General features: G+C 43.0%; 1 protein-coding gene across 6 annotated transcripts in view; it reads right to left on the minus strand.

The window, feature by feature from the left end:
- Bckdhb (branched chain keto acid dehydrogenase E1 subunit beta) overlaps positions 1 to 22059 on the minus strand; it is a 164346-nt gene extending 142287 nt beyond the window's left edge. For 2 of the 6 annotated variants that reach the window (XR_009592209.1, XR_009592210.1), the window contains exons 1-3: positions 21830 to 22058; positions 13881 to 13958; positions 12389 to 12457 (exon numbers count right to left, since the gene is read on the minus strand). Coding sequence is in view for 4 of the 6 variants with exons in the window: in XM_021633301.2 (XP_021488976.1) it covers positions 12389 to 12457; positions 13881 to 13958; positions 21830 to 22022 (340 nt within the window). In the remaining 2 variants the exon portion in view is untranslated. Of the gene's footprint in view, positions 1 to 12388; positions 12458 to 13880; positions 13959 to 21687; positions 21807 to 21829 lie in introns of those variants that run through there. The other 4 variants (XM_021633301.2, XM_021633302.2, XM_060384678.1 and 1 more) reach the window with 4 other exon arrangements.
- Between the last annotated feature and the right edge of the window lie 3001 nt (positions 22060 to 25060).

The following is a 25060-nucleotide window of genomic DNA, read 5'->3' on the forward strand; positions in this document are numbered from 1 at the left end:
TGTACTGCCCATCACTGCCTTGTTATTTCTTCATGACATGTGGTCAACAGCCCAACAAGAATATCACATGCGTGAAGGGAACAAGAGATATTTTGAGTGGACACCTTCCAGTTCTTCAGATACTATAAAACAGACCCAAATAAACAAAATGGACAGAGTTGCGAGGCGGCAAGGGTTCCAAAATAGCTATACAGCAGAAGCTCAGGAAACTCGCTCCTGCCAGAAACAAAAGCCAGAGTGTGTGCTGAACTTGCATTTCCATAGCAGGCCTGTTGTTTTCCTTGAGATCTGACACACTCAAAGGGTGATACAGGAGAATTACCAAAGATACAAGTCCCCCTCAAGCATTCCTGAAAATTCAATTTTAGATGCCTGTACCACTGCCCTATCAAAAGACACCTCCTCTTCTCCCTTCTTTCTAGAAGATGAGCATTAGCCCACTGAAAGGCAAGAAGAGTGAGGCAAGGCAGGACACCCAGCAATTATAAAGCCTTCATAAGGGAGGGGGTTGACAAGAAAAAGAAAAACTCCGGGTGGTCTGGAAAGAATGAAATACATCAAGTCCTAACTATTGAGCCTCGTCCCTTCACAGTTCATCAGAAATTAACCAGCAAAATAGATACCAGTAATACTAGGAGGTCTACAAATAAAGCTAAGCAGAGAAATCTGCTGCATCAAACCCTTTCCCCTATGGAAGTCACATGGGACACAGCCCTCAATAACACTTCTGTTCTGTGGGCCATGCTTCCCTGGACCCTTCCAGGCACAGTGGGAGGTTCACAACATAATAAGACCAGTGGCCCTATCCTTCAAAGGCAGTTTCGAACAGTGAGCAATGCAGCCCAACTCGACTGTTTCTGCCTTTGCCAATGAAGACTGGGTATACTTTCTCTTAGGTCTGAAAAAACAGGGAACAAATTTGACTTTCCTAAAATCTTTAAAGTGGGAGCTAACACTGAGTAATAAGCTGCCCTCTTCTACTCTGTGCTCTAAGAAAAAAAAAACATCTGTTACCCACGCAGCCAATAAAGGTATCTGGCAAGGACGGAAGAGCAATCATCCATTGAAATTATTTGGTTCTAGGTTTGCTTAGGAGTATCTGGGCGCAATCAGGACAGGATGTGTAGGTCAAAGCTTCCCAACAGATGGGATCCCTCCCAATTTACCTTCGGCATCCGGTATGGTGAAGGAAGCCATTAAAAAGAACACAGCTAAGACAGTAAAAGCAAGCGTTTCTCTTTTTACATAGTCACACCTTGTAAACACACTCCGTCGCCAAGCACGGGGCTGTGATAGTCACTGATCTATGTGTACAGAATAATTAGAAGTATTTCTTGGGCAGAAACTCCACTGAATCTTTATTCAACAAAAGGAAAGTATATTGGCACCATGTGCATACCTAGGATCTCAGCACTAAGGAGACTAAGGCAGACCTAAGACCCTCTGAAAGAAAGGAAAGAAAAGGGGGGGGTAGAAAAAGTGAGGGAGAGGAAGAGAAGGAGGGAGGAAAAGAGACAAAGAAAAGGAGTGGGGAGAAATGGTCTTACCGTCCTATTGTTTAATTTAAATTTAAATAAACACAGTGGATTTGTGGCATTTAGTATGCTCCATTTCTTGCTTTAATTGGAGAATTAAGATGCTCCAGTGATTTAACATTTCCTCCTAAATTTGATGGACTCTCACTTTTTCTAAAACCAATGCTCAAACTCAATATAGAAGAAACCTGGCCTAATTCAGAGTCCAGAGCTGCGTTTGTGTGTGTTCCCTTCTGGCTCACAAACAAGTTTCTCCCTTGTTTCTACTAGACTCCCCACTAGCAAGGACCGAAAAAAGAGGAAGATGGGGTAAGTGAGCCGCCTTCCCAGAAAATGAGCAGAAACTCCTTATTACTAAAGACACTTGTGCTTCCAGGAGCCAGAACTACAGAATAGGAATCCTTTGGCTAATTTATGGCTGGCCAGAGGCCACTGCTTCTGGCTGGGGGCCAGAGGACCTGTGGGAAGGGGTGGCAGAATGCCACAGAGAAGGTCACGCACTGCATGGCTAATGCTGCCTTTGGGTGTAGCTGCTCACCAGGAAACTGAAAACTTTCAGTCCAACAGGCTTCCCAAGTGACTGCTCAGCTCATGACACTTGCCAACCTTTACCTAACTGCTCCTCATCAACCCTGCCAATCAAAGCAAGTGAGAAACGCCATCTATTTAAATGGGAACAGAAAACAAAGCCATGTTCTCCAAACTTCTGTGGCTCTCACAAAGGAGTCTCACTCTGCAAATACCTGGCAAATGACACTCATGCTGTCTGTCCCCTCCACACAAGCCTTGTTTTTACTGGCTACACCTAGTCTGAGTAGAAAATTACTTTCTCCTAGTGAATTTAATAGTTATTACTCTGTGATCTTAGAGCTGCATTACAGGCACTAAGCAATGAAAATCCAAGCTAGGACTGGAGGCAGAGAATGTGGTGTCTCACTGTATAGTATAATAGCCTGTACATTAAGATTCCTCAAGTGACTTGGTAAGTGGCAGCATCAGCTCTGTGTCAAGACGCCCTGAAGTTGCTACAGCTGCCATGCCTACGGCTTCAGCAAAAAAAAAAAAAAATCTCAAAAGAACTCAACAGATGATGTTATCTGTTTCAAGTTGAACAAAATAGCACGGGAGAATCCAGGATTCATAGATACTACCAGCCAATCTGATCCATTCCAAACAAAACAAAACAAAACAAAAAAAAATAATAATGTTTGTATCCAGCCTCTTAGCCCTCATAAACCAGAAATCTAAATGAGCTATTGTTATTGATCGTCTTTTACTGACTGATGATTTTTCATTTTAAGAAATTTAAGAAACTGTTAAACTGATAACCCCAAGGACCCATGAGTAATGAAAACCAAAGAATCCATGGTGCTATTTGGAGGGGGGGTATTTTGTAACTAGCCTAACCCCACCTAGGCTGATCTTTGAATCTCCAAGTCAGTGGTGAACACAAGTCTGTTTTTAATTCTTCAACACCCAAGGTCTTTCTTTGAAAAAAGAGGAAGATGATGACGATAAGATACACAAATAACCCTGAGCAGAAAGCAAGCATTGAACTCTCCCAAGCACAGCAAGTACCATGGTGTAACAATCAAGAGTGAAGAATAAACAAATATTGTACTTTAAAAAAAAAAAAGTACAAGCTTTTGTAAGTATATGTTTTCCAGATGTGTGCAGGTATTCTCAGAGGCCAGAGACGGCATCAGATTCCCTGGAGCCATAGTTACAAGCAATGATGAGCCATCCAGCATCAGGGCTAGGAACCAAATTTGGGTCCTCTGGAAAAGCAGCAAGTGCTCTTATCCAATGGGCCATCTCTCTTACCCCTCACTGAATTTATTAAATGTGATAAATTCACAGACTACAAGTATCTTAAAAATGGTTATTTTTCATTTCTAATTGAGAGTCCCTTCTAGATGAGTTCTTGTGGTTGAATATATATATATATATTTTACTACATATATTATAGTATCTATAATTACTACGGCTGAAAGTAAAGTGCAAAATACAGAAGTGTAGCTAAGATTACCATATTCTAGTCTTCACATACAGATCAGCCATACCCAGGAATGGCAGGCATTGAACGTGGCAGTTCTAAACTTTTAACGTTTGTTACTTTGTTTATTTGTTTGTTTGTTGAGACAGGGTTTCTCTATGGAGCCTTGGCTGTCCTGGACTCGCTTTGTGGAGCAGGCTAACCTTGAACTCACAGCGCTATGCCTGCCTTTGCCTGCCTGAGGTTACAAACTCTTAAGCTGAATAGAATTTATCTTTTTGGTGGGTGTTATTTCACATTAAATCTCTCTTAAAATATTACCAGGCACGGTGGGCATGTCTTTAATTCCAACATTCAGGAGGCAGAGGCAGGTGGATTCCTGTGAGTTTGAGGTCAGCCTGGTCTATACCGGGCATTCCAGGCCAGTCAGGGCTACACAGTGAGGCCATGTTTAAAAAAAAAAAAAAGAAAAGCACAATATATTTGGGCTGTTTTTATTCATTTGTTCTTGTTTGCCTGCGGTGCTAACATGAATCACCCCAGGGCCTCACGCTTCCTAGGCAAGGGTCAAACACTAAGCTCTTTCCCTATCTTTATCTAATGTTTAAAGCCTTCTATTTACTCTTCATGAAAGGAACAAATTATATGTTTCCCCATGATCTATCTATGGCTAAGTGGACAATAAAGTGAAAAGAGTCAAACAACTCTGAATACATAAAAAGTAAAATAAAATAAAATTGTTAAAGTGGGCTAATTAAAAATATTTAGAGCACACTATACTACAAAGTAACAAACAACACTTCCATGGGTTAAAAGGTATCAGCCTGAAGGAAGACATTCAGAGGCTCCTGATCCAGGTCTGAGAGGTTACTGTAGCAAATCCATCCCTAAAGGGACATGGGACAAAAGTCACAGCCAAGGATACAAGGCATGTCATACTTGAAAATGTAAAAGATCTTTTATCGTTTAACATATGGCTTTTCATAAAATACAAAGTCTTGTTTTTCTACTTCTAAACTGTTTAAAAAGATCTGGGAGTAGATGCTGTACTATCGGAAATCATCACCTGGTCACTCTGATCTCAGGCTATTTCCCAAGCTCCTGTTCACACTCACATTTGAAAATGTTAAAACTGTGCCACCGTCAAATAAGGCTGAGAAAAACTGGCTTAAGGGCATCGCATTCTGCGTGATGCTTAAAATGTCAAAGAGAACACCTGTCGCCAGTTCTAACATTTAGTGTTTAATCAATTAAGGGGGGAAAAAAGTGAAAGTACCAGCTGCCAGCAAAATGACTTAATACACTCAGAAAATCTGTTCAGAAGAAAAAAAGTTCTCAAACTTTTTAACATGAGCTTCTGTTAGTGGTTCCTCACTCCACACATAAATCAAAAAGCTTATGCTCTGCTGAATCAGAATTCCTCTTTCTTTTCTTTTCTCTCTTTTGACAGGGGCTCGTGTCTACCAGGTTGGCCTCAAACTCATCAATGCCTCTTTGCACTCTTGATCTTCCTGCCTCCACCTCCCATGCAGGATGGGTTTGTGAAGTGCTAGGGATTGAATTCAGGGCCTCCTGCATGCTAGGCAAGCCCTCTGACAACTGAGCTGACATATATCATATATTTAAGTTATGTAGCTCCAGAATTCATTCTTTCTATTTTTCTCCCCATTCCGTGTGTGTGTGTGTGTGTGTGTGTGTATGTGTGTGTAAGAGAAAGAGAGAAAGAGCGGTGAGGGAGGGAGGGAAAGAGGAAGAGAGGGAGGAACAGAGGGTGAGAGAGGGAGAGATCTCACTGTATAGCCCTGGCTGACCTCAGACTTACTATGTATAGCAGTCTGGCCTCAAATTCATAAAAAACCGAGTGCATCAACTCCACCTGCTGAGATTAAAGGTGCGTGACACCACCTGGGGCTACAACTCTTTACATTTATTTTTTTTTTTAATAGAAAAGAACTTTTTACCTACTTGCCACTGGGAACTTGGGATGACTAACCTCTCAGAACTTCCATTTCTGTAGCTTTTTGTGAGTGATGGACAGAGAGATTGGGGTTCTCATCCTCAGACCTACTGAGCCTAGAATCCCTGGACTACACACAGCCTTCCTTTCTCTCTTAGCTCTGATGCCCTATAAAAAAATTAAATAGCCCATCCTCTCAAATGCTGTTTGTTGAGCCATTGTTCAGAAGTACAGTTAGAATACTCACTTGATGTTTGAGAAATTAAAGTACAGAGGCCCACTTCTGACAATCTGAATTTTAGTAGATTCTAACGTGGTCATTTGTAATAAAAATTGCTAAGAAAGATCAACAAATCAAATAAACAGGTAAATATAAAGGGAGTATGGTTTAACAAGATCTCATCTCATTTCTGAGGGTAATTCCATCAAATGAACAGAAAAAATATGAAATTGGGAAGACATACACACACCCAATAAGAAAAACAAGCCATATATTCCATTTCTCCAGAGGATTTGTGTGTTTTTATAAGGTATTTTCTTTAGCAAATGAGCTTTGGTTGTCTAGGCACCACACTCTCACCTCTATGATCACAACCCTTCAGTGGAGGCCTGACACTAAATCGAAAGACGTAGCTATCAGTCAGATGAGCCTTTCCACAGTTGGAATGCATAGGAGAGGCCATTTACTCTGTTGACGATATTAATATCATAATTCAGGTAAAAGCATTAGACCTGTCAAAAAGCTATGCCTACACCCCTCGGGTTTGAAACTTATTATTCTGTGAAAGACACTTCTCAAAATAACATTTAGCAGCGCCTGAAGGAGACCAGCAGAAAGCACCACAGATTGCCTGACAGTGTCTGGAGGAGTCCGGGGTGGGTCCCCTGGCCTTCCCTCTTCGCCCTACCAATGAGGGTTGACGCCAAAAGCCAACTCCCAAACACAGGCATGTTGCAGATGAACGTGCTCCCTCTCCTCATGGCTTTTTCCTCCCGACTACAGCATCCTAAAGTAGCTGGCTATACAATCTTGACGGTATAGAGAGAAGAAAAGACCTAAGTGGTTATAGTAGCTTTCCCAAGCTGCCATGGCAGCCGCACATGTCTAAAGGGATGATGGATGCGGTAACGGGAACTCCTCAGGGCCTGAGGAAAGGCAGACACTCAGGCAAGAGACTCCTTCAAGCTCTCTTTCTCACCTAAGTTTCCTGCACTAAGTGGGCCAAGGACAGTCTAAGAACCACAGACCAGCAGTATTTACAGCAGTGCAGCATGGTACTATGCAGGGCCTAGCATTAGGAGTTCTGTTTGTATGAATGTGAGAGAGGCTTTGGATAAAGGCCAGAAAACTGGAAAGTGGGCCCTTCGGGGATGGGGCATGGGGATGGTTCGGGATGGGGTGGATGGGGTAATAGAACACATGGGGTATGAAAGCGGAAGTGAGGATTCTAGTGAGGGGAGGGTGCAAGTAGGAACAGGAGCAGAGAAATGGGAAGGGCGGAAAAGGTGGAGACAAGATGAACAGAGTTAACCAAAACCAAACATGTATAAAAATGCCAACAAGAAACCCGTTATTTTGTGTGCTAATTTAACAAATATGTTTTTAAAGGGAAAAAAAAGTTTTCAAATGCACATACCAGTCTCACTGGAACACAGACACCTCCTCACATACAGCGTCCAAGGATTGTTGCATATGCCTGTGACCTTCAGTAGAAAAGCACACCTTCCCCACGAGTCATGTAACATAAGCCATTCTCTTGTCCCTTGCTTCCCTGGAAGTCTGCTAGCTCCACCTGATGCTGCTCAGCAACCCATCTCAGTGCCCACTGGGTTCAAAGCTGCCACTTAATATACAATGAATTGCTAGGGACATATCATTCTATAGCTTTTAATTTCGAAGGCACTACTCAGTTTGTTCTGTCAAAAGGACCGGGGAAGAAAAGAGAAGCCGTTGGATGCTTTCAAATCCCCATCCATCCTGACCATCTGAGTACAAAACAGCCCTGTAGGTTTTTGTTTGGCATGGCCTCTTACCGTGCAGCTCTTTCCCTGTAATACAAAGCAGGGACCAGACACTACATCAGTAAACCTGCAAAACTTCAACGTTTGCTTCCTGATGGAATACACAACGCTTAGCCACAGTTCCAAACCAGTCCAATGCCCAGAGGACCAGCTCTCATTGGAAAGCACAGGCTGCCACCTACTGGCCGTGAGCCTTCCAGCACCACACATACACACAAGGCTATCTTGGTCTGCTTTCTATTGCTATGATAAAACACCGTGACCAAAAGTAACTTGGAGAGGAACACGTTATTTCACCTTACAGCTTCAAGTCCCTTGTGAAGGGAAGTCAGGGCATGAACTCAAGGATGCAGGAACTGAAGCATGGGTCACAGCGGAAAGCTGATTGTGGCTTGCTGTCCATGGCTTGCTCAGGCTGCTTTCTTACACAACCCAGGACCACCTGCCCAGGGACGGCACCACCCACAATGAATTTCACCCTCCCACAAAGACCACTAATCAAGAAAATACCCCACAGGTGTGTCCACGGGCCAACCGATGAGGGTATTTTCTGAATGGATGTGGCCTCTTCTCAGGAGACTCTAGCTTGAGTTGACAAGAAAGCAACCAGCAGGGGCAGCTCATTAATCAACAGTGTCTTCAACTGTATTATTACAATTTTTTCAGTTCGTATAAATTATTTTAACTTCACAAAATAATGCTAAACAGACCTGTGTGTGCAAAACTGAAAAATTCATGGATTATACTCTGACAGAGATTGTTTTTAAAAAGTATTTGGTTTTTGTATTTTGTTCCTTTCTCTCTTTTTTTCCTTCATGGCATGAATCAGATATGAAATATTTAAGTGGGAGGAAAAACTATTTTCATACATATTTCTCTCCAGCACCCCCAATTACCCTTCAGTCCTGAAAACAGAAGTTGGCCACAGAGCAGTAACTAAACTACTTATCTTCATCAAGTTCGGATTTTCAAAGATCTGAACGCACACTCCCACGGCAGCTTTTCACACTGGAGCTATCAGTTAATCTGCTGCAGTGCTGGAGCTAAAGATATGCAGATGAAAGACCTACTCATTTGAGAAGACGTGGCTGAGAAATACCAACAAGAGACAAGTAAGATGCAGTTCACAAGATATAAAAGATATACGGTGTAAAATAGTGAGTCTTCTTAGAGAGTTAGGAAGAATGCCAGAGACAAACCTAAAAAGAAATTGGTCAGCTTGGGGAAAGAGATCCAGACAATGTACACAAAAATAACAAGGTAGGGGAACCTGCTCTAACTGAGAATTTACAAGGAGTGGAGTGGATGTGGTTGGGTACCCAGCTAGCTAGATCCTAACGGCTTCTGCTAATCCTGCTTAAAAAATGTGCATCTTAGAGTGACAGCACTTGCAGCAGGTAGGGAATGGACTGAGGGAGGTCGGGCCAAAGGACAGATATGACTAAGAAGTGAAATTGCCCAGAAGGAGAAAATCCACACCCTGAAATCTTTCAGTAGTATAGAAAGGAGAAAGCAAACTAAAGCTAACTATGAAAACAAAACTGTAGGGTGGGACAGGCAGGATGAAAAAGAAGACGGTAGAAGAGTGGTTCTCAAACTGTGAGTCACGACCCCTTTGGTGGGGGGGTCAAACAACCCTTTCACAGGGGTCACCTAAAACCATTAGAAAATACAGATATTTACATTACAGTTCATAGCAGTAGCAAACCTACAGTTATGAAGTAGCAATGAAAGTAACTGTATGGTTTGGTTTCACCACAGCATGAGGAACTGTATTAAAGGGTCCCAGCGTTAGGATGGCCAAGAACCACTGCTCTGTAACTTCCTGGGTTTCTGACTTGAGTAACTCACTGGATGTTATATAACCATCAAAATAGGAAACATCCCATGAGACGTGGATTCAGCAGAGGTGTGTATTGAGTGTAACTTTCAAAATGCTGCATTCTAACTGGCTTCCGTTAGTGGCCTTTCTCCTTGCTGTGATGAAATACACGACAAAAGCAACTGAAAGGAGAGGTTTGTTCGGACTCAGCTTGAGAAGTCGCAGTCCACTGTGGGGAAGGTGTCATGGTAGGAGGCGCATGAGGCAGCACATGACATGGCATCTAATCAGGAAGCAGAGAGTAGTGAGTCCTAGCACCCATTTCTCTTCCACCTCTTGTCTTCAGTCTGAGAATGGTACCATGCACGTCCAAGGTGGGTCTTGCTTCCTCAGTTAAACCTCTCATGAGTGTGCCCAGATGTCTGTCTCTGAGGTGATCCTAAATCCACTCAGGCTGGCACTCAAGATAAACCACTGGAACATGGCCAAAAGAATGATGCGTGGTGAACAATGCCTTTAGGAGCTATGAGAGAGGCTCCAGGAGAAAAGGCGGAGGGCCTTTTACCTCAGGTGAATTTTGTTCCTGCTTTGGGTGCTGTGAGAGAGCTCCAGGAGAAAAGGAGGAGGGCCTTTTACCTCAGGTGAATTTTGTTCCTGCTTTGGGTGCTGTGAGAGAGCTCCAGGAGAAAAGGCGGAGGGCCTTTTACCTCAGATGAATTTTGTTCCTGCTTTGTTCAATTTATAAGACATGTATATTCTTGTTGGATGTCGGAACACAGTTCTAGAACCCCATATGGTGAAATGTGTGTGCCGAGTGCTGTCCTCAGTGGACCCTGAGAATCTGGATATGGCCTTCTGCCTCACTTTCATGCTTCCCCAGATATAATCTATAGTACATGCCACCCGACTGTTTAAATTGGTCTGTCCTGAGACAGTTCCGAGAAATGCTGCTCTGTCAATATTTAGTATGTGGTATTTATTGACATGTTTTTCCGAACTCAAGCAACCTTCCTTGGACCGCTGCTTTCTTTGTTACATGAGTGTATAAAAGTACACTGACACTGAACTACAGTTGTCGACAGCATTAGACTGTAGTCCTCACCATTCCTTCACGTCCTCATCCTCTCACAGTCATATCTGCATAGGTCAGCAGAGAAGATAATCTCCATACTGTGGGACTTTGACATGAAGATTTGAGGTAGAATAGTCAATCTGTGGCTTTCAAGCTCAGGGTAGAGGTGGAGATTAGAGACAGAGATTCAGAAGTTGCTAGTGTGTCAACAGCAGGTAACATGGATGAAATGCCCCAGCCAGAATGGATTCGGCAAAGAATCACACATGTGACCTTGTGGGGAGAACCAGGAAAACTCTCTCCAGGTTAAATGCATCACACTGAGATAGACAGAAAGGGGCTGCCCTTGGCAGCATGCTACTGCATTGCACAGAGAAAACAAGTTATAGAAAGCATAATTCTGCGTTTTAAATATTAACGCATACAAATCTGTGAACATACATTCCAGAGGCACAAATAATCAAGTGTGCCCAGTGCCTATCTCGGGAAATACCTGAGCAATGTTTGCTTTCACCTCTGTTTTCCTAACATCCTAAAATAGTCTACAATGTACAAGTTATCTCTCTGAAATCAAATGTGTAAAAGGTTTATTTTTTTTTTCTTTAGTTTCTAAAGATCTAAAAGTTTCTAGGAGCCTGCATTTTCGAAGACAGCCTTCTGACCAACAACCTTTCCTGTCTCTCAGCAGCTTACAGACCAGAGGAAGCAAAGGATTGGAACCTTGTTATCAGCGGTAGAAAATAGAGCACGCTGAACACTCTCAATAACTCACAGGGAACGTGATACTCCATACCTCAGAAATGGTGCAATAGGGAAACCCGTGCTCTTGTTAAAGCTCTTAAAGGCTCTCACTGCCCACCCAGAACACACTTGGGCACTCCACGCCAAAGAGCAACTGTAAGAAGATCAGAGAGATCAACTCCTCCCAAGCCTGAATGTAACCTGCTTTGCTCTCTCTGAAGTTAGGCAACAGTGACAGAAGAAATGAAGCAAACAAAGCAGGGGGCACCAGAAAGGCATCAGTAACAGTAAAGCTAGAAACACATTCATTAGCCAGTCAGAGGAGTAAGTACTGTTAGAACCACAGCACATGCGGATGGCTCTATCTCCGAGTGCAAAGACAACGAAGGCAGCACGTATGAAGGAATCATGGGCCATGCAAGCGACACAAAGTGGTTGTGAAGGAAGAGTCAGGGAGGCGGCTACAGGCTGGTGGACTTTAACACCAACTTGGCTAGGCTACAGTGCTGTTAGTTTAGTCAAACACAGGTCTCGACACTGTTGTTGCAGAGATGTCTGTTAGCCATACACAGGCCTCGACACTGTTGAAGAGATGTCTGTTAGCTGTGAAGAACTTTTACGTCAGTGGTTCTAAGTAAAGCAGAGGAGCTTCACAACACAGAGGGGCCTTTCTCTGCTCATCCCCAGGTTTTAAGCCCAAATGAAACTGAATGTGGCTTCAAGAATGGACCATAGGAAAAAAATAAATAAAATAAAAATAAATAAATAAATAAATAAAAAGAATGGACCATAGGAATCCTGCCTGAGTGTCCCTACAGACTGGCCAAATCTGCACAGCCATGTGAACCAACGCCGTAATAAAAATTAAATATCTGGCACTAATAGCGACGAAATATACACTCTTACTAACACAGACACATGGGCAGAATCTTGATTTCGTGGCAACAGGTCTCAGCTTGACTACAGTGGATGTCAAGAGGAAGCCTGAGGTTCTTGCACAGATGAATGATGTGACAATTCGTGTCATGAACTGTTTGGGCGTTTTGCAAATACATGTAATATAAATTGTATTAGAAGATTCTGGCTAGAACAGAGTTAGAGAAACCCAGGCCACAGAACTCCACAGGATTCTAAAAGGAACCCAACCAAACAATAATACAACAATATTACACATTTGTTTCATATCTTCAACATCTTCATGCAAATATTCTACTGAATGCTGTTTGTATGGCTAGTAACTCACCGTATTTGTCCCGCAAACCAACAGTGCATCGGAAGACCCCACCAAAAGCGACGTCTTCACCAAATATTACTGAAAAATGATGTTCAAAGAACATATTTAGTAATCCTCAAATTTTAAGCCATAAAAAATAAGGAACTTAAATAATAAGATTTGAAATTATACATACACATACATACCGATGGCTGTGCAATACAAATGTGGTATATGTATGCATAAATCATACGTGCATGTATAAGTATATAGACATAATCCTGTGATCTATAATGCACACATGTGTGCACACATACACACACATATATATGCATGTAAGTATGTATATGCATAAAAAAAGTCAACCGAATTTTAAAAATACAGCAAAATCAAGAGGTGCAGCAGTTAAGAATGTGCACTGAACTTGTGTAGGAACCAAGTTTGATTCCCAGTACCCATACAAGGCGACTCACAACTGCCTGAAACTCAAGCTCCAGGGAAATCTGACACCTCTAACAATTCCAGCCTCCAAGAGCACATGCACTCAAATGCCCATACAGACACACACAAGCACATAACTAAAAATAAAGTAAATTGTAAAAATAAACAAACATTAAGTTACCTATAAAATTGTTTCAAAGATGTGCTACACATCCACAACCAAATTTTATTCTGCCACAGGAATAATGAAATCATGACATTGGTGGAACCAGAAATCATTACAGTGGGTAAAATAAACCAGACTCAGAAAGATAAAATGTATCTCCCCTGCTCTCTCTCATATACAAATCATAGCTTTCTAGGTTTAAGTGTGTGTGTGTGTGTGTGTGTGTGTGTGTGTATCTGTCTGTCTGTCTGTCTGAGTGTGTGTGTGTGTCTGTCTGTCTGTCTGTCTGAGTATGTGTGTGTGTGAGAGAGAGAGAGAGAGACACCAGCCAGAAAGGTTATTATGAGAGGATTGGAACAGATGTTAGGGAAAGTGAGAGAAAGAGAGGAATGAAATTTGACATGAAAGCAGAATGGGGCAACCTGAGGGGAGGAAAGCAAGAGAGGGGAAAGTAGGTGTGGAGAAGGAGGCACATTAAAGCACAGTAGGTATGAAAATGCCATAGTAAATCCCACTACTTTGTACGGCAACTTAAAAATTGATCTTAAAAATACTAAAATCATTATTTCCAAAAAATACTAACAAGCCCAACGTAAGAACAACCATAAACACATATAAATCTTTAGGGTATATATAAATATATAAAGAAAGTGGCACTTCCTATACATAGACAAACAGGAGTAGCGACAGGTATCAGTCAGAAAGCAAGTAATCAAGGGGCCGTACATGACATGAAGAGCATGTTAAAAAGAGATATAACAAAGATATACAGAACGTGTCAGAAATGAGCGGGTCAATGTGTGGTAAGACTGCAAGTGGAGCCTTGCGCTTTGATGATTTGCTACCTGAGCAGTTCCAACCTCGCCAGCTTCGGGAGGAACAGAGCTGGGAGGAACAGAGCTACATGAGGTTTACCTGCAGTGGGGTCTTTCGCCAGTGAGTTATCCAAGGCACTTGTTATTGACTGGAAGAGGTTCATTTTCTGAGTTTGCCCTGTGAAAAGTAACGTTATATTGTATCAAACTTGTAACATATGTTAAAAAAATAACAGTTTCTTAACAGTTGGTTATAACATGGTTTAAAAGAAAAAAGGAAAAAAAAAAAGCAAGGTAGAAAGAAAGGCACAGAATCTATCACAGGAATTTGCCAACTTATTTGCAGAGATGCAAGATCTAGATGGCAACTGCAACTTTCAGTAGAAAAGGAGAAAGGAGGAGCCTGAGCTTGTTATATGAGAGCACCGGAGACAGGTGTTATGAACCAAAGGCTTAGAGAAGCCACATGACCGTGGCCTAGGCTGAAACCACTGACAGCAGCAAATGGCCATAACCCTGAAACAGTAAGGAAGGCTAAAAAACTTTGGTATGCAGAACTGTTGGTGTATGAAGAATACTATAATCTCTTCCCCAAACACGTCACACTTAGTCGTTCCTATTGTCCTGTTGCTTAACTAAAATTTCTACAGGCCAATGCCTGTCTCTATAAATAGACTTTATGATGGGAGTATATGAGGCAATACAGGGAAGGAACTTAAGATAGTGCTCTGTAAACCAACCCTGCCCTGAAAGACTCCACCAAAGCCAACATCTTCAGCAAATACTACGGAAAAATGATGTCCAAAGAATATATTTGGTAATCCTTAAATGCAGAGTGAAAGCTAGCTATTGGCCGTCGGCTCCAGGATAGAGCACGACCCTCTCACCTTCATTATTCTGAGCGGCACATGAAAATCTCTATCTGTTAGAATTCCTAATGCTGCAAATTAATAATAAGTGTGACTTTTGAGCTGTGAGCAAACGCTGGCAGGGGAGGCCCACAATTACTGGAACCACCTGCTCAGCCTTCGAGCGCAATTACAGTCAAGAAAATACCCATACAGGCTGCCCATATGACAATATCTGATTTAAGCAATTCCCCTAGGCCAACTCCTCTCCAGAAGCAGTCAGCGCACAGACGGGCTTCACATGAAACTTCTGACAAACAGGTCCATCCTTACCTTCCTTAGCACTCTATCTATCTCCAATTCCTGCCCCGACCCTGCCCATTTTCCCTCTAACCTCCATGCTATTTTAGTCAACTAATGTGAACCAAAGCCGAGGTCTAATTACCAGCAGGGGACATAACAGCTCATGCTGCTGGCTTCAAACCTCTGCTCACTCACCCTTTCCTCTTCTTCCTTAGCCCACCAGACTCTTCAGTGAGCTCTGACTTCCGCCATCTTTTAAGCTTTCTACTGTTCTCTCAGCCCAGCCTCTGGCATGCTCCTGCTTGACCTCAGCTGTCTCTGATCATTTCAGTACTGCCACATGCCCAAGCTTGGCAGTCCCCTATCAGAATACCTTGCTTCCCTCTGCACCCAGAATAATGGCCTGTTTATACACCTGTTTCTAAAGACAATAAAAATTCATTCAGAAAGTACCATTGTATCAGCCATGTTAAAAAAAAAACACACAATCACACTAAATGGCCAGAATAAGTTCATAAAGTATTCTTCAGGCTACAGTTGCATCATTCAATAGTTACCTTAAATCTCTCTGTGCCCTACTGTTACAGTTTGCTTCCCTGTTGCTGTAATTAACACCATGACCAAAAGCAACTCAGGCAAGAAAATGTTTATTTAAACTTACAGGTTATGGTGTACCAAGGAGGAAGGTCCTGGCAGGAACCCAAGAGCAAGAAGCACAGAGAGAACGCGGCTTAACTGGCTTGCCTTTCGGATTCCTTATACAAGCCAGGACCACCTGCTCAGCCTTCTATAGCAATTACAATCAAGAAAATACTCACACAGGCTGCCCCATATGACAATATCTGGTTGAAGCAATGCCCTTAGGCTGTATCAAGTTGACAGTTGACATTAACCAGAAGAGTTATCTATGCTCTAAAGTTTTTAGTGGTACAAAACATAACCGTTTAGGATAAACATTTTTCCTAATGACAATAACATACCTACTCTCTCCTACCTCATACATGTAAAAAAAGAAAAAAAGTAATATTTTTGCTTATTTATTAAGATTCTCATAGTCAAGAACCTAAAGAGAGTAAGAATAGCTTAACAGCTAATGTTCTTTTCATTTTAATCCTGCAGACCACTTGAATTAATAGCAAATGCCACCACAAGACCTCTCTTTTCCAGAACTAGAGGTCCAACCCATACGCTAGCCAAGTGTTCCACCTTTGAGCTCCACTCCCAACGCTCTTGATTCATCGTATCATGTTGCTGCTCAGCAAGTTTTTTACTAGGAGAAGATCAAAGTCATACAACTCTGAGGCAGGAGGACTGTGAGATCAAGGCTACCCAAGAAGCCCCCTAGAATGTATTCTTGACACTATAAAAAATAACCTCACCTTATGGGAAATCACTTACAAGTTATTTATGTTTCCATGTCTGCACTAGTGAAAATATTTTCACTAGTGGATATTTTTGCAGGTTGGAAGTACTCTTCGGTACTATGACAATTGATAAATGACTATTCTGATATAGCAACATATACTTTCAGTTCTTTTTAAAAGCTGAAGCATGAGTGGAACAGAAGAAACCATGATTCACAGGCACAGTTTTATTTTATAGTCTCACTGTTCAGCTGGCCTCAAATTTAAGATCATCCTGTCTCAGCCTCCACACACCCTATTCTTCTAGATTTGCTGTCCATTTTCCTGCCAGCTACCCTTATCCTTCTCTAATCCTACCAAAACATGTCCCACAACTAAAGATTCTAGAGAACCCCAAACTAAACATACACAAACAGACAGACAGGTAGGCAGGCAGGCAGGCAGAGACAGACAGATACATACAGTTTGTACTGTAATGTAAATGAAAGGGCTTGGATGCAGCTCAATGACAGAAAGCTTGCCCAGCATGCATGCATCCTTTTACTCACCAGTACCAAAAATTAACAAGAAAACTTTATAAATCCAATAACGTGTCTCTGTGCCTGTGTGGTGCCTATGAAAGGCAGTATCTTGTGTCTTTCTTTATTGCTCTCTCCTTTTTCGTTTTGTTTTGTTTGGGGGGGGTTGTTGTTTTGTTTTAATTTGTTTTGTTGACACTTTGTAGCCCTAGCTGGCCTCAAACACACAGACATCCGCCTTGCTCTGCCTCCAAGTGCTGGGATTAAAGGCTTGTGGCACAACACCCAGACCCACTGGACTGAAAGCTTACCAATTGGCTAGACTGACTGGCCAGATAGCTCTAGGATCCTCCTGTATCAACCTCCTGAACAGGGATTACAGGCAATCCCCTGTCACCTCCAGGTTTTTAATCGAAACACTTGAGGCAGATCTCTGAGTTCAAGGCTAGCCTGGTCAGTAGAGTAAGTTCCAAAGCAGCCCGACTCCTATGAGTCATGTCACTCCCTACCCCACATCACTCCTCCGACCACACTAGAATAATCCCCACTCCTTGCACATCCACACAGCCCTGCTGAATCCCATACCTGCCCAGCTGAACTGTGCTATTTTGCATCACTGGTCATATGCTTGCTTGCTATTTTCTGCCCAGACTATAAATTCCAGTAGGACAGAGCCATGGCCATGTCCAAAGCATCTAGCAGTCTAGCATCCATAAAGAAATAAGGATGTGCGGAGTGAATTAGTTAACAAGCTCACACATGTGCACAATTACAGGACCCTGGAACGAAGAGAGGCCAGGATGTAATGTGGAACTCACTGTAATGCAGGCAGTGCACACCAAGACAGGCTTGGCCTGGGGTCTGCTTAGTTACTTATTCTGTGTGACCTAGTGAAAGCTGCTTAAGCTGCTGACATTCGGTTTCCTCCTCTGTAAAACTAAAGACAATGATACCTAATGTACAGGACCATCGTGAAAAACCTGTGAGGTGATGCCTATCAGGACGCAATGGTCAGAGTTTCCACTCCTTGTTCATATCTACCTCTTGTTCCCCTGCCTCCAGAGTCGTATTCTAGTCCCCCAGCTGTTGGGCACCAATAACTACACGGGCCACCTCACTAAGTTCTCACAGTACAGATGAGTGCAGTAAAGGATACAAAGATTAATGTCAAGGCTGCCAATATAAAGCTGCCAAGGAAGGAATACAATTCAGGCATGTGCTGGCTCACACCTAAATCACCAGCACTTGGGAGGCTGAGGCAAGAGGATCACCATGAGTTTGAGGCCAGCTGGAGCTATGTGGTGATTTCTTGGCCATCCTGAGATACAGTGTAAGAATTTTTCTTTAAAAGAGAGGAGGAAAGAGGAAGCGAGAAAAGGAGGGAGGGAGAGAAAGAGGGAGACAGGGCAAGAGAGAGGAAGAGAGGGAGAGAGGAAGGGAGGGAGGAAAAGACAGAGGGACAGCTCCCAACTTCTGAATGATACTGCCTCTGAAATGCCAAAATCAAAAATGAGATTAATAAAAATAATTAATCGAATCCCTGAATTATCAAAAAACACCTAAAGGCGGTGAAGGATGTAAGAGAGAAGAGTCAGTCCCCGCTGAGATATGCAAGAAGCAGGGTCACCTGGCAGCCCGGCTGAGCCAGTAGCCTTTCAAAGGATGTGTGGGCTCACCTCTCACATTTAAATGCCTGAAAGCAGAAACTTAACGCCTTTGTGTCTTCGCTTCTCCATTCATTCTTAAAGTGTGGATGATAACAGGACCTCCATCACAGCCCTGTCTCACAGGGTCACATTTTAGGCAATACCAAATCCAACAGGTCAGAGAATGAATTATCTGGCCTCAGGGGTTCCCAACTTTGCCATCAAGCTGTTTCAGTGGCAGACTAACATTCAGACAGCCTGCCTCATGGCAGTACATCCACCAATATACTTCAAGTCATGGTAAAATTTAAGTCACTTTGCACTCTCCCTTTCTCTGAAGATGGGAATCTACCCCAGAAGTCCCTGCTTGGATCAGTGGCCCTGGCACCCCACCCTCATCATACAGACTGTCAACCTGACAAGATCTGGAGTCACTTAGGAGGCAAGCCTCAAGACACAACTGTGAGGGATCGTCTAGAGGAGGTAGTGAGGTGCCCGCAGCACCAATTCCTGGCCTTTGGACTGCAGGAAAAGGAAAAAAGACTGAGTTCTAGCACTCATCCCACTCTGCTTCCTGAGATGTAACATGACCAGCTTCCTCGGGTTTGAGGTACACAGCAGGCCTGTGATACGTTCTCTCCCCAAACTTTGTCCTAAATTTCAAAGCCTCTATTGACACTTTCAGATGTCTTCCTTTTCCCTCCAAATAAATTCATTTCCCATTGCTCAAGTAAACATTATGCTTCCTACTCGAACTTTATTCATGATATTCTCACCCCTGCAGTACTGAAAAGATGATCCCCATGAACAAAAGACCTTCCCTGATCATCATGGACCTGCAGACCCCACTATCCAAAACATTTCACTCACTGAGGTCTTCTCTGTTGATACAATGCAGGATGAGCCTATGAATAGGCCTTAGACCTACTCCAACTTTTTCTGCCTGAAAAACAATCGTCCAATGGCCTTTGCAGGAATAAGTTCTTATTCCAGTTCACTGTGCAGCTTTAAGTTACCTGCTCAAGGTTGATCCTAGCCACCAGCTGAAGCAGTCCCTTTTCCATGTGAGAGCAAACAAGATTGACGAACGAAAAGCATTTGCAGCGCGTGTGAAAGGCGGTCAGTATCTGCATAGACAGCCGTAATATGCAAAGCTTTAGCACAAAGAGCTTAGAGAAAGGACACAGTGGGGTTGGAAAGCTGACTCTGCCCTTTACCATTCTTGGGAAGGCCGCAAACATCTCTGGGCCTCAACTGCCTCACCTGTGCAATGAACACAACACCAGCTAGTTCACAGGATTACTATGACGATAACAGACTGATGCCTACAATACCTGCATAAAAAGTAATTGATAATGGAGGCTAGTGTCCAAATCAGTAGGAGAAAAGGCTAAGGGCACAACTTTCAAAATATGAAGGGAAAAAAAAAAGAAAAGGAAAAAAAAAAACCGAATACTCGAATACTCAAGTCACTCAAGAACTAATGAGCAAATGTATGGGAAAGCATCCCTCAGCAGAAGGGAGGCAAATGCAAACACAAGCTGCAATGGTTAGTACAAAATCCCAGAGCTGTATACCTGGGATTTTCAGCATTAACCCCTGACACACTCGTATACTCTCACACTTAATACACCAAACACTCTTATACAAACTAGGTGTAAACTGGGCATTTTAAAACTCCATTAAGCCATTCATATTTTCGAGTGAGAACTCCAGTCTCTGGGGCTCCATCACGGAGGCAGGGGAACCAGAAGGTTGGAATGTTTCCATCTGCATTTTTTTTATATAACGCTGTGAAAATGTAACAAACGCATTGACCTTTCCCCTTCCCTGAGTTAATACTTCTGAGCGGATGTTCTTATCACACCTTAGCTCTCCTCTCCCTTAATCCCATAGTCCCAGAGAACTGAGGGCTTGAAGAAGTTATGACTTCAAAGTCTCAGGACCAAACTCAAGACACTGACTCTCACTACTGAATTCTACAGGAGGTCACCAAAAACTCTACAGCATTACGGGACTTTTTTCTAATTAACGCAAATTTGGCTTGCATTGAAACTACAATTGTGAAGAATTCAGTGAGCTGGAAGGGTGAACCTCAAAAGTTTAGCAGCTTTCACTATTAGTGGGACAATCAAGTTTTTTACTTTTGCTAAACTATGCCTTTTATCTGAAAGGGGCTTATACTGTTTTTATAGTAACAACATAGAGACACGACATCACTCGGATTTTAGTAATTTCACAATCGTGGAAGGGAGAATTAGGAAGACCTGTGCTCTATTTCTCTCTAACTAGGCCAAAGTTTCTTCGCTGTAAAACCAGTATTGAAGGCTGGACGAGAAAATGAGCTACTATTCATCTTTCTACTGTTTCTACTGTCTACTGTTTAACAAAACTGGCGAACCTGATCAGAATTATTTCTAAACGCCACTTACTGCCTTACAGAGTGGCAGGTCTGAAATCCAGCTTACAGATTGCAAACTTAAAGCTATTTGCCATGAACTTGTATCTTGTGTATTCTTAAATAATCTGCCTCGCAGCTCCAGTTTATCTAACTGCAAAGGAACTGAAACATGACCTAGCTCCCATGAAATTTAAACCTATCCTACGAACCGAATGAAACGAGGAATGTTAATTTCGCCAATAGCAAAGCTTTCAATAAATATGCAATTAGTGTTCACAAATAAAGACAGGCTTCCAAAAACGCCAGCCCCAGTGTGGAAGAAGCTACTAGACAAGAAAATGGGACCGGTTTCCTTAATTCTCTCCTGATAACTCTTCAGACAGACAGAATTTCAGGCGATTACACAGAACTTGCAGGAAGAGCAGTCAGAGCGCAGCAAAGGCAGCACAGAAGGAGCCTGCCCCATGCCCTTCCACGCGCTCTTGCCCAGCATTTCCTCTGCTGGGACAAGTGGCAGCAGGGCCCAGCAGGAGCTCTGCATTAGGTTCAATAGAAGTCTGGATTCCTTCCCATCTCTAGGCACAACCTGTTTTGTGACCTTGGGAAAATCAAATTCTGTTATTTCACTCCCCAGGTTTACACTTTCCTTCCAAATAGGGAGGAAATGAAGAAAGAAAGAATTTTTACAGGCAGCTGCCTCAGGTTAGTGACAAGCTAACACCTAAGGCCTGATATAGGAAAGCGGAGACGGAACTCAGAGAAAAGGGGCCACTGTTTGGACATTTCTGCACCCTCGGGCCCTCGCAGAAGGCAGAGTGCCCTCTCACCTATGCTGAAGGTGCCCGGGGGTTGCATATGAGTCACCAAGGAAGAGCAACGAGATCATAAGCCGACCCGAACCAGGGAGGTTCTAGACGTTAAAGCAAGGCAGGGGAGGACCCGGGATGCGGGGAGATGGCCAGATCTCACCATACTGCAGGGACTCTGGGTCCGGCTGGAAAGTGAAGTGGGCCACCCGCCGCTTCTGGGCCGCGTCCTCGCCCCCGGGTTGCAGGAAGCCTTGCACCCGCCCAGCGCAGCGCAGTCCGCCCCACCGCCGCTCCGCTCCCGCAGCCCCCAGCCGCAGCAGCCCCCCGGCTCGCGCAGCCGCCGCCGCCGCCATCCCCGGGTCTCCCGCACCGCAGCCCCACGCTGCCGGCAGGGAGGGCGGAGCTGCCGTGCGGGCTTCCTCATTGGGCGGACCCGAGGGGCGGGTCCGTGAAAGAGACCAATCGGAGGTGGAAGATCGGGGGCGGGGACGAAGACGCTGTGTGTGACCTGGAGGCAGGAAGTCCTACCGAGGCCCCTGCAGCTCGAGACACGGCCCCCTGGATGGCGAGACACCCCCAGAATCAGCTGCGGGCAAGGTCAAACACCGCTACTGGCTGTGTTCTTATCCAGGGTCATTTTCATGCTGACCTTTTCAGTAGCTTTTGCGCTTTAAAAGTTGTGCTTCCTCCTGTTTTTCTCATGGTCTGTAAGTGCGGGATGGTAACTGCGATTGCACAGACAGGCATTGGTTTCAGAAAAACCCTAGAATTCCTGGAAAAGCCTTCATTCATATTTTGAAATAATATATATATATATATATATATATATATATATATATATAGAGAGAGAGAGAGAGAGAGAGAGAGAGAGAGAGATAGAGATAGATCTTATAAATTTATTTTGTTTTTCTTGATTTAGATCATAGCCAAAAAAAAAAAAAACAAAAAAAAAGGTAAGTAGAGATTTCGGATTTCAAACCCACTAGAAATTCTTGCCGAAGTGTAGCAAAAATTACCTGATGGTCTTACACCATGAAACTTAGAAACGTGTAAAAGTTAAATGACTAATTTAGATTTAAAATAATAAACTATATATTTTATTTTAAAATATTCGAGTGTTGATATATGTATCTTCAGCCAGGCGCGAGGGTGCACGCCTGTAATCCCAGCACTCTGGAAAGCAGAGGCAGGCGGATCTCTGTAAATTTGAGACCAGCCTGGTCTACCAAGCGAGTGCAGGACAGCCCAGGGCTACACACCTTGTCTCGGAAAAAGAAAAGGAAAAAAAAAAAAAAGAGTATATGTCCTCCTTGGCTATGAGTTAGAAGATAGCCAGAAAAAAATAAAACACAAAAGAAACAAAAAAGAGTGTCTAGATTCTAAAGGAAGTATTACAGCGTGGAAGAAGGACTTTGGTGACAGACAGACAGAGAAGGAAGAGGAAGGAACCAGAAAGGAGCACGCCTCTTGAAATATGTGTGACCTCTTAACAGAGCTTTGGTTTAGCTAAGAGGTGAGGGATCAGAGCAGAAATGGGATTTTAAATGCTCGAAAATGGCACACAAAGGAGGCCACTCAGACAGTGATACGATCAAAAGTGATAAGGTGCTTAGAAGGGCATGAAGAGGAACATGCTTTTGAAGTTTCCAGAAGTAAGGCTGGCCTGGACCCAGAAGATTAGAAGTCACGAGGCAGAGTAGAAAGATAGTTTTCCGAGACAGGTGAGATGGGTACAAGGTCTCACAGGCATGAAAAAATAAACTGCTCTCCAGAGAGAGAGAAAAAAAAAAATGCCTCTTGCAGGGCTGAGAGCCCAGCCCCACTGCCCCCATCTGCAGTCACACCTCATTGATCTTAGTTTGGGAAGGTGAAGGTTCTTTTCAGGCAGTCAGGGTATCTTTAAATGCCTCTGGGAAGTGCAAAAATTGGAACTTTCCAATAATTTTATAATCCAAAAGGAGATGCAGAAATTTGGAATTTCTGATGGCATAGACCTGGGTTCTTAAATATCCTTCAAATGCATTATCTTCTTTGCTTGAATCGCTTCCACTTGGGATTCTGACTAACCCAAAGGGAGACGGAGCCAGCAGACAGATCAAAGTTGCTGTTCTTTCTTCAGAATGATTCTTGGATTGCTTTCTTTCGCGGAACTTCACTAGCTATTCAATCTACTCCTGCTGAGACTTGCCTCAGCAGGAGTAAGACCAGCGATCAAATATAGAAGGTAATACTTTCTTTGCAGATGGAATCAGAGGAGTATCACTACCCTCAAGCTAACATGATATACAGAACAGCAAAATGTTTCTCCCATGTGTCCAGGAAGCATGCATGTGGCATCCACGACTAGGAATCTTGGAGAGATTTGGCAGTTAAAATAATAATAGATTTGTGACAGAATTTATTGTCATATGTAAATACACTCTTTAAACTCAACATTTTAAAAAGACAAATTAGTCAGTGAAACCTAAGCAGAAAGGACTAGGGTATGGCTGAGAAGATAAAAGTGCTTGCTGCCAAGCCTGATGACCTGAGTTCAAACCCTGGAGCTCACATGGTAAAAGAGAAATGACTCCTGAAAGTTGCCCTCTGACCTCCATGGAATGCTATTTATGTAAAGTGTAAAAAAAAAAAAAAATGAGAGAGAACTAACTTGGGCAGAGACTTGCTTATCCTGATTAGACTTTCTGTGAATTCGACACAAGACAACAGGGTCACCTGGGAAAAAGGAACCTCAATTGAGAAAACTCTTCTGTTAGATTAGCCTACACAAAAGACTGTGGGCCATTTTCTTGTTGAATGATTGGTGTGAGTGGCCCCACAGTGTTGTGGACTCTGTTAAGTTTCCTGCTATGTGTTAAGAAAGCAGGCTAAGCCAAGAGGAGCAAGCCAGTGAGTAGCATTTCTCCATTGCTTCTGCTTCAGTTTCTGCCTCCAAGATCCAGCCTTGGGTTCCTGTTTTGGCTTTTCTGGATGATGGGATACTATAAGCTATAAGCTAAAATAAACACTTTCCACCACATTGGTCATGGTGTTTTGTTGCAGCAATAGGAACCAAACTAAGACAAGATTTTGCTTGTGAGAAAGCAAAATAGAACAGCTACATTGGGAGACATTTGGTAGTTTCTTACAAAATTACATACACACTTACAGTATAATCTATCAGTCACACCTCTTGATATTTTCTCCAGTGACTTAGAAATTCAAGTCAACATGATGCCTTTTGTTTTTCTTTTGTAGACAGGGACTCCTGTAGCCCATCCTAGCCAGGAATTCAGCAGACAGTCAAAGATGACATTTAATTCAAGTTCTTCCAACCTCTGCCTACCAAGTACCGGGGTTATAGCATGGGCACCATGTCTAGCTCTGCAAAAATATTATAACAGCTTTGTTT

Source organism: Meriones unguiculatus, chromosome 6, assembly GCF_030254825.1.
Source record: "Meriones unguiculatus strain TT.TT164.6M chromosome 6, Bangor_MerUng_6.1, whole genome shotgun sequence".
In the NCBI taxonomy this organism is placed as follows: Eukaryota; Metazoa; Chordata; class Mammalia; order Rodentia; family Muridae; genus Meriones; species Meriones unguiculatus.